Source organism: Chenopodium album, chromosome 27, assembly GCF_948465745.1.
Source record: "Chenopodium album chromosome 27, dcCheAlbu1.1, whole genome shotgun sequence".
Lineage (NCBI taxonomy): Eukaryota > Viridiplantae > Streptophyta > Magnoliopsida > Caryophyllales > Amaranthaceae > Chenopodium > Chenopodium album.
In genome coordinates this window covers 21,900,019-21,910,763 of record NC_137860.1, presented here as the reverse complement: position 1 = coordinate 21,910,763, position 10,745 = coordinate 21,900,019, and the positions used below count along the sequence as shown (strand labels likewise).

Here is a 10,745-nt window from a genome sequence, read left to right as displayed (position 1 = left end):
CCAGGTGACAAAGTCTGTCGTTTAGCACTAAGACAGTTTTTTGCGAATTTTGTTTTTATTATATCTTTTGATTTAGAAGTCCAAATAAGTCATATAATATGTCGTTAGAAAGCTCTTGAAGTCTTATTTCCAACTCAATTAAAATCAGATTAAAAGATTTTGTATATAAAATGAAATTGCCGAAATAGTGGAAAAGTGTTAGTTTTGAATAGAATTTTGTATTTCTTTCATATCTCTTTCGTTATAGCTCGGAATTGATATTATAATATATCATTGAAAAGATAATTTCAAGATCTATAAGATTTGGATACAGATTATGAGGCACAAAAATAATATTTAATTGTCTTTGAACTTCTTTTAATTTGAATAGAATTAGGACTTAAAAAAAGGATAGTTTGAAAAAAGGAAAGTTTTTATTCAACTTCAAATTCTTTAATCTTATCTTTTCGAAAAGAATAATTAAGATCTTTTAGAATCTTATAAAATCTTATAATTAAGATCTTTTATAATCTTATAAAATCTTCTAATTAATCCTAATTAGTTTAGGAATGGGATAAAATCTTTGAACCCTCCTCGTGATCATTGGGTTGTAGGTAAGATACGGTTTGGGCTCAATTTAGTGTTTTGGCCATAACTTCCTCATTATTCATCATAATTGGGCTTATAATATATCGTTGGAAAGGTCTTTTCAATCCCTATCCAACTACACTATTATTGGACCCATATCATGGACCTAACTAAATTGGACTGGCTATTTTCAAAAATAGAGTACATTTTCAAAAACAGAAAGAAGGAATTTTAATAAAAATAACCGCATCAATAGATTTTTCACACTTTCACTTCATTCGATAATCAAACGACGTGAAAGGTATTAATCACTGGGTTTGGTTTTGGGGAGACACATTTGGGTGTCTACAAGCCTGTTAACCGGTCATTTGAAAGTTGATACATAAGATCTCTGATTTATGTTGCTAGGCTGTAAAAGATGATGTCCAACCCCATTACGCTGTAGCTAAAGATATATCACGAAAGACACTCCAAGCTATCTTCACAGAAGAACACAACAAGCTACGATCAAAAGGGGAAGAGTGGATGAAGAAGACAGCAGAATCATGTAATCTTGTAGCAACACTCATTGCAACAGTAATTTTTACAGCGGCTTTCACCTTTCCTGGTGGTAATGATGACAAAGATGAATCACCAATACTACTAAATAAAATTTCATTCAAGGTCTTTGCAATATCGCATGCAGTTTCATTGTTTACATCTGCAACCTCCATTCTAATGTTTCTATCAATCTTTACGTCGCGGTATGCAAAAAAGGACTTTCTTAAGGTGCTACCTTTCAAGCTCATGGTTGGCCTCACATCTTTGTTGGTGTCTATCGCAACTATGATGGTTGCTTTCACTGATAAGTTCTTTATCGCACCGATTGCTCTACTAGCTGGCTGCTATCCCAGTTTTGCTATTTGGTTTGCAGCAATATCCTCTATTGTGGGATATATATTATATATACTACCTCTGTTTCATATTATTTGTAATTTTGGGCATTATTTGTGAGACATAAAATATTCCAAAGTTGCGATTAATATAAAACGGAGGTAGTATATAGTTCAACTTATCGTTCATGGACCTTGTTTCAGCCGAGTAAACTAAAACTAAGTTGGAAGTTGTTTTACTTGGGGTTGTTGCACATAATCATGTCAGATAATGGCTTGCTAAAGCTATACTTCGTATTTGTAACAATATTTGAATTTTGTTAACAATATTTTAAGCTTTGTGATGTGTCTTTAATGTTGGTTTACAGATCAGAATGAAGTGATTTCTTCCCATGGTTTTATAATTCATCATAAATTTCCTAATGCAATATTAAATTTTTCTAGGATATTGTTGTGAATGTAATTTATGAAATGACACCATTTTGCTTGTTTTTCTTTGACTTTGAGACCGATTTAATTTAATAATTTCATTAGTGGGTCTTTCAAAATAATTTCATTAGCGGGCTTCAAACTTTTCGTGACTCAGTATGCTTTTGAGCAGTACACATAAGGGTTTGTTTGTCCATTAAATTAAAAATAAGGGTGTTATCCGATAATAGTAACTTTTTATTTGCCTCATAATAAATTCGAGTCAAACAATACGTAATGTGGAGAGTAGAATTTAAAAACTTAAATTCTATCACAATGTAAGAAAATGTTACATTCTCCCTTTTTATACAAAATTTATACGAACTTATGAAAATATGACTTAGAATGTTCATGAAAGTTCACCCTTCAAAAGCATACGCAAGACGAATAAAGGCATGTGTTTTTTTTCTTAATGACAGAATGTCTCTCCTTTGACTTTGCATAATTGAGTACCAGTTCACTTGCAACCAATTAAACAAACAAACAAAATAATAATAATGAAAAAAATTGTGAGTACATGGATCAGACATACAATTTATAACAATGATACAAATGGTAATGTGCAAACATGTAGTGTATTATCTTGCCTAAAAAAATATTGTACACATTATATATTCAATACTTAGTTTAATTTAGATCCAAAAAATCCATGTAATACAACAGAATAACGAGTTTCAAAGTAATGGAATTGATTCCCACCATCAATTACACTTGGAAACTTTGTGTAATAGCTAGTTTATTTGGTTGTCTATCCATCTTTCTTTTCCTAAATGAAAATTACCAAGATCTAACGCTATTTGTTGCTGGAAGCTCTGTCGTCGAATTTACACAATTTGATAGAGCAAATACGCCAAAAACCTCCATTGTTTCCGAGCCTCAAAATCCATATTCAATGCTATATACCTCTAATCCATCATCTAATAATGCTAGTATGATCATAAAACCACAACCAAAGTCAACTCAAGAAAAAAAATGCAACATGTTTGATGGTAGATGGGTTTACAAGCCGGATCAAAAGCCTTACTATGATACAAATACATGTCCATTTATTGAAGAAAAGATGAATTGTCAACAGAATGGAAGGCCCGATTTCGAGTATGAGAAATGGAGATGGGAAGCTAAAGATTGTGAAATACCATTGTGAGTATGTAGATTAATTACTCTCCTAATTTAAGTGTACAATATATTGTTATATGTTTATCAGATCATATGCAAGGAAATAAAATCGAATATTAATTATTACATTTTTTTTCTTAGGTTTAATGGAAGAGATATGCTTGAAAGGCTTAGAAACAAGAGGTTGATTATGGTAGGAGATTCACTTAATAGAAACATGTGGGAGTCTCTCGCTTGTCTTTTATATACATCTGTTCCATCTTCGACCGTTGAAGTTGATGCTAATGGTTCAGATTATAAGGTGATTAAGGCAAAGGTAAGCAATGTATCATTATATGCATGTTAATTTTTCTATACCCTTCTTTTATTAGGTCACATTTGGTTTGAAATTGTTAGATGTAGTCCAAATTTTATTGGCACAATATCCTGATAGAGAGTATGTGCATGCATTTGTTCTAGAAGAGTTTCTCCTATTAATGCCAATTAGTTTAAGTATGGAAGCTCCAAAGGCTTGTTTATGGACCAAACTCTCATCCTCCTTGTTCAAGTTGCCCAAACCCATTTCATATCGTTTCGAAATTTCAGTTCAGTAACATTTATTATTATTTTTCCATTAATTTGCAGGACTATAATGCTGTAATCGAATTTTATTGGAGCCCGTTTTTGATAGAATTCGATAAAAATCACAAAAGTGGGAAAAGTGTTCTAGTTTTGGACAAGATTTCACCCAATTCAAAGCAATGGCAAGGAGCTGATATTATGGTATTCAATTCAGGTCATTGGTATACTCACACAAGAAAATTGAAAGCGTAAGTATATTAACAACCAACATTTTTTTTATTTTTATTATGATATAAATTTTGTGAACGTGCTAGTACAACATCAAACTTATCATATATTCTTATATGTCGTCATGTTCAATTAGACGTGAATTTGGTCTCCCATGTTCTATTAGACGGGAATTTGGTTATATGTTACACAATAATTACACAAGTTGGCAAGAAAGAATAAGAAAATCAACCTTTTTTAATGTTTTGTTTTGGTTTAGGTCTTAATTACTATTTTATCCATATCGTTATCAATAATGTTTAAATACTAATTAGTAAGATTAAATTAAAAATAAATCGTCATCTTTGGAATTATAGATTATCATGTGCATGAAGATTCTTCCCAAAATTAAAAATGAATTCCTTGACTCTACCATTGACTTAGGCTTGGCCAACTTGGGCTAGGCCATCTAGTATGGTCCAACCGTCCAAGCACTAGATTTGGACCTTGGGCCATAATAAGGCCCTGGATCTGGGTCAACCGACCCAATGCCATTGCAATTATATTTGCAAAGAAATTGACGGGTAAGGTGTTAAAATGAAATAGGCATTATATTTTGCCGCGTACTATGTTTTGTGGAAAATAGTAGATAAGTCGTTTGAAAAAATTATTTTGTCAAGCATAATTCTTTTTTTTTTTTTTTTTTTTTTTTTTTTTTTTTTTTTTTTGCCTAATCGATTTATAAAAATCTACATTATGCAGGTGGGAGTTATTTCAATACAAAGGAAAAATGTTAGAAACAATGTCAATAGACCGCGCTTATGATAGGGCGATGAAAACATGGGCAAAATGGGTCGAAGAACACGTAAATACAAATAAAACAAGTGTAATCTTTAGGAGCATTTCAGGACAACACACTAGTGAACCATGGTGCTACAACTACACCCAACCTTTCAAGGATGATTCCTTTGAAAACGGTTTCCCGAAATCATTGATCAATATCATTGAGAGCTTGATAAAAGGAATGAGTAAAGTACAAGTGAAGTACTTGAACATAACTAAGCTTACTGATTATAGGATTGATGCACATTCATCAGTGTATTGGAGCAACTCGACATGGAAGATGGTTGCCGCTAAATCTAAACAATTTCTTTCGTCGTATGCTGATTGTATTCATTGGTGCCTTCCCGGATTGCCGGATACTTGGAATGAATTATTATATGCAACTCTTTATTACGAATGATGATAAGGAAATAAGTCTAGCTTTAATGTGAACAACAATTTTTGTAGGTTATCAACAATTTTTTGTTATCAATGAACCAATTAAACCACCCATTTGTTTAACTACCTCTATGAAATTGGTACATAATTATTTTATTTAATAATTACTGGTTGGATATTCCATGCATAATTTAATTTGAGTTATTACATTTTAACATACCGTCGTACATCCGTCATACTGGTGTTTAATGTCAAAATACGAGCCTGGGCTGCACCCGCAAACAAAGAAAATGAGTCAACTTCACAAAGTTTAAGGAGGTTCCACCCCAAAATCATATGGCAATAGAAGGAGTAGCCTCTTAGCTTTATAAAGTGTTTAGCTTTCTCCTTTTCAACCAATATGGGACACTTAAATGTAATAATACTTGTGAGGTTTATTCTTAAACACTTCCCCTCACATGTAAGGTCCTATTTAACTTTGTTTCATATGATTTTTTCGGGCTAGAGTGCTTTTTCACTCCTCCTCACATGGACCAACTCTTGGCCTAGTGAACTTTAGCCATTTAAGGTCTTATATCGTGGGCCTGACTCTGATACTATGTCAAAATACGAGCCTGGGCTGCACCCGCAAACTAGGAAGAAGAGTCCACTTCACAAGTCCAAGGAGGTTCCATCCCAAAATCAAATGACAATAAGAGGAGTAGCCCCTTAGCCTTATAAAGTGTTTAGCTCTCTATTTTTCAACCAATGTGGAACACTTACATGTAGACCTGGCAATCCTGACCCAGACCCGAATGACCCGACCCATGACTCGAAATTGACCCAAAAACATTGACCCGAAAATGACCCGAAACCCGAAACTGACTCGGCCCTACCCATACCCGACCCAAAATGGAGTTGACCTAATCCTAACTTGACACCCGAACTGACCCGACCCGAAGTTGACCCGACCCAAAATTGACCCGAATTGTTTGACCCGAACAGACCCAACACCCGAAATTGACTCGAACTAACCCAATACCTGAAATGATATGAGCTAAAATTACCTTATAATTGAACTTAAAATATTTTGTACCAAAAATAACTCAAATTGTTCATCTTTAATCGTAGATAAGCTTATAAACTGAATTGGTAGTATTGTTAAAACAATAACAAAATATATATAACGTATAAAAGTATTGATTTGAGCTTGATTCACAAATGAAGCAACCCCAACATGACCCGAACAGATTTTGACCTGACCCGAATATGACCCAAACATACTTGACCCGAAATTGACCTGACCCGAACAAACCCGACCCGAAATTGACCCGACCCGAACTGGACCCGATTCCTGACCCGAAGTTGACCCAAAACCCGAATCAACCCGACCCGTCCCATACCCGACCCGAATATTAGCTGACTCGAAATGACCCGACCCGAAAGTAACCTGACCCTGACCGAACCTGAATGACCCATTTGTCTGGTCTACTTACATGTGGTGATATTTGGGAGGTTTATTTTTCAACACTTTTAACAGCTTATTTTTGCTATTTTGACTTAATATCTTTTAGTAACGACCATAATTTAAAGCACTACATGCAATTAACAATCTTGAAAGTGGCTGGTGTATGAGAGCATTATGCTACATAAAATGTTTTTGATGATTAAATGATGAAATGTCAAATTACTGGAAATTTCTGTTCTATTTTGTAGTGACATTGCAGTAAACTACGGAGTGTGCAATGGAAAAACTTTCAATTAAAATACCTCCATTTCATAAAATCTGCAACAATTACCTAAAGCGGAAACTACACATTTGCAACAAAAAAAAAACTTTCCTAATATAGTAAATTTTAAGGTGTAAATTTACAATTATACCATTACTAAATTTTACTTAACTTCAATAAACATCATATTAACTTCATAACCCAAATATATTTATCCATAATTAAACCTCTACCCACATTCTCTCTCCTCCTCACAACCACATCCACCACCAACATCACCAATTTTTCTCTCTCCTCCTTCTCAAACAACCACGACCACCACCACCACCACCACCACCACCTCCAGCCCTATTCTCTCCTCTCTCACAACCACCACACCACCACCACCACTCAGATCAAGTTGCCGATTATTTACCCTTGTAAGTTAGCCGCCGCCGCCCCTCTTTTTCCCTTTTCAAAGTCACCGCTGCCGCCTCTTTTCTGCTTTTCAATGTTCACCCCTTTTCAAAATAAAAATTGGATGGTGGTAAGTTGTTATTAGTTTTAGATCTAAATTAGTGGTGGTTTGTTGGGGTTTTAGATCTACATTATTGGTGGTTTGTTGGGGTTTCGGTTTGTTGGAGGTGCATGGTAAGGTGGTTGTTTTAATTCATTGGGTGGGTTCGTTGGTGGTCGACTAATCGGGTTGGTTGTGTGTAGGGGTGAGCATGGGATGGGTACCCGTACCGTTAGTATTAACGGTTCGGGTAACCGATAACCAATATCACTAAAAGTGATACCCATAAACCGAACCGATAAGTTCAGGTACCCGGATTTCGGTTATCCGGATTTTCGGATCGGTTATCGAGTACCCAATAAGATATCCAATAGTGATAATTAAACTTAATAGTGTAGTTTTAATATATCATTGAATACTAATTAACAACAATATCACATGATCTTTACCAAATTATTAATAATATTACTAAAGTAATCATTTATATTATAAAGAGATTATGAAGTAAAGTAAGAGTTTAGATTTTGGAAAAAATAGATTTAACTCATTTAAGTAGGGAAAAAAAACAAAAAATTGCTTATCAGATCGAATTGGTTAACCGTTAATTTTAAAATGATACCCATAACCATACCCAATAACATATTATCGCAACGGGTACCCGAACCGTTAAGGTTATCGGATCGGGTACCCTAATTTTCGGAATGGTTACGGAACGGGGTTTCGGGTTTTCGGTAGTTTTACTCAGCTCTAATTGGGTGGGTTCGTTGGGTGGTGGTGCGAATTGATTAGGTGGGTTCGTTGGGTGGTCATCGCTGGTCGGGTTGGTTGGTTTGGTGGGTTTGTTGTCGGCTGGTTAGGTGGGTTCGTTCGTTGAGTGGTAGTGCGAGTTGATAATTGGTGGCTAGTCAAGTTGGTTGGGTGTGTTTTGGGTGGTGGTGTGAGTTGATTGGTTGTGGTGCGAGTTGGTTGGGTGGATTTGGGTGGTGGTGCAAGCTGATTGGTGCCTTGGTGGTGGTGTGAGTTGGTTAGGTGGGTTTTGGGTGGTGGTGGTGAGGTTTCAAATCTTAGTGGTGGTGAGATGGTGGGTTACAAGGTGGCTGTTGGTGGTGATTATTTTCTCTCTCATCCAATTATCACATGTCGTTTTTTTTACTAATCTTTGCTTAAGAAATTATGCCTTGGTAAATGTGCAACCATGTTTATTGCAGATTTTATGAAATAGAGATAGTATATGATATTATCGCAAGTTGAGAGTTATGAATCATAGCATGAATAATGAAATTAGTGTCTTATAACTAGACCTGGCAATTCTGACCCAGACCCGATGACCCGACCCGAATGACCCGACCCATGACCCGCAATCGACCCGAAACCAGTGGCTCGAAATTAACCCAAAACCCGAATCAACCGACCCGACCCATACCCGACCCGAAGTGGAACTGACCCGACCTTGACCAGAAACCCGAAATGACCCAACCCGAAACGACCCGACCCAAAGTTGACCCGAGACTCGAAACGACCCGACCCAAAGTTGACCCAACCTTGAACTTGAATTAATTGACCCAAATAGACTCGAAATCCAAAGTGACACAAACCAAAATTATCTTACACCTGAAATGACCAAAATCTATTTAAGCTAAAGACTTGACCTTAGCAAACTGAAATAGAAAAAAACTGTAATCAAATTGACTTAATTTATTTTATTAATTTGTAATGTGTAACATTGTACGTAATTTACATATTTTGAGCATTACTTTCTCGATTTCTTCAGCCTTTTATCTCTATAAGTTATTAAAAATTCGCAAAAAGATTGAAATTTAATGACTGCTCTACGGAATTTATCCATAAGATTAAAAAAATTAATTAAATCTCGAAATAAAAGTCACAATTCTCACAAGTGTAGAAAAAAAATAGTACGATAATATGCATACATAACATAATGTTTAATACTAATGCACCACCCGAATATGACACGACTCGAAATTGACCTGAAAATTGGACAAGAAAATTGACCGACCCGAAAATTGACCCGACCCAAACTGACCCGACCCGAACTGACCTGACCCGAACTCGACCCAAAATGTAGACCCGATACCCGACCCGATTATCATTTGACCCGACCCGACCCAACCCATACTTGACCCGACCCAAAATGACCCGATCCATACCCGACCCGAATGACCCATTTGCCAGGTCTACTTATAAGTACGTATATTTTAGTTTGTGTATTAAGTAACTTCTTGAAAATCAAATTGATTTAAAATATTCCATAATCCATAGTATATTTTGTTAACATGGACATGAGGACTTTATAGTCTAACAACATGATCCTAATATACGGGATCAATAAATTATAATGCATACTTCTGAATTATTTTTTTAATATATAGGTTACAAACAATTCAAAGTATATGTATGTATTACAAAATTTATTCAGATTTGTTGAATAAAAGTAAGTTTTAACAGATGTAAATTGTATGGATTTTTTTTTATTTAATAAATTACAAAATTATCTGGGTTAATACTTAAAAAAAACAAAGAAAGAAAAATACAAACCTATCCTTTTTTTTTGGTTTAAGATAAACCCTAACAGTTGTATTATGGAAAACCATTTCCACGAGTATATATAGAAATGGTTTTACATTCTATAATTCTATGTATTCAATGTAATTATGTAAAACCATTTCCATGTATGAAAAATTGACCAAAGGTAGTCTTTACAACATTTTATTTTTTATTAGATAGTTTTTACAACATTTTTTTTATTAAGTTGTTTCTTACAAATTATGGGTTTTGGCCCTGTTTGATTCACCTTAATTTTGCTGAACTAAAATTATTTTTACTGAACTGAACTTATTTTTACTGAACTGAACTTAATTTTACTGAACTGAAATTATTTTTACTGATTTTCTATTATAATTTCTTCTTTAAGAAAACTGAATTTTACCGAACTGAACTTATTTTTACTGAACTGAACTTATTTTTACTGAACTGAAATTATTTTTACTTAATATTATTTTTTTAAGGTGAAGAGAACAACGCCTTTATTAGGTAATTTCTTTAAAAAAAATAAATAAAAAATAAAAAAAATATCCTTATAATGAATGGATAAAAATTTAACAATATCAACAAAAACAAGAATATAGAGTTTAAACCATGTTATATTAGATGCAAGAAAGATCGAAGAAAACAACAAACATGAACGTAACACAAAATTACCTTCGTACACTGACCGTTAGTTAGCTATATCCAAGGACGGTAAATTCCCAAGGGAGTATGTAAAATACCTTAAAAACAAACAAAATGGGCCGAAAGTAGGCACCAAAAGAAAAAAAAAAAAAAAAAAAAATCTTAGCCCATATATATGACGAATAATACCATGTTATTCTATTGTTAAATTCAAATCTAAATAATTTAAGACATGTTCTAATGGCCTACCAACAATACTACTTAAAATTGAGTTCCGTCCTTACCAAATGACAAAGATGTGTGAAACATGGTAAATTGGTAATTAATACGAATTATGTT

The 10,745-nt window shown here is 34.2% G+C and overlaps 1 protein-coding gene across 1 annotated transcript; it reads left to right on the top strand.

Moving 5' to 3' along the window:
* Positions 1-2,589: 2,589 nt before the first annotated feature.
* On the top strand, positions 2,590-5,034 carry LOC145619775 (protein trichome birefringence-like). Its single transcript, XM_081674470.1, has 4 exons — positions 2,590-3,047; positions 3,165-3,339; positions 3,648-3,832; positions 4,554-5,034. Exons 1-4 carry the CDS (start codon positions 2,590-2,592, stop codon positions 5,032-5,034), a joined length of 1,299 nt encoding a protein of 432 aa, XP_081530596.1.
* The last annotated feature ends 5,711 nt before the right edge of the window (positions 5,035-10,745 follow it).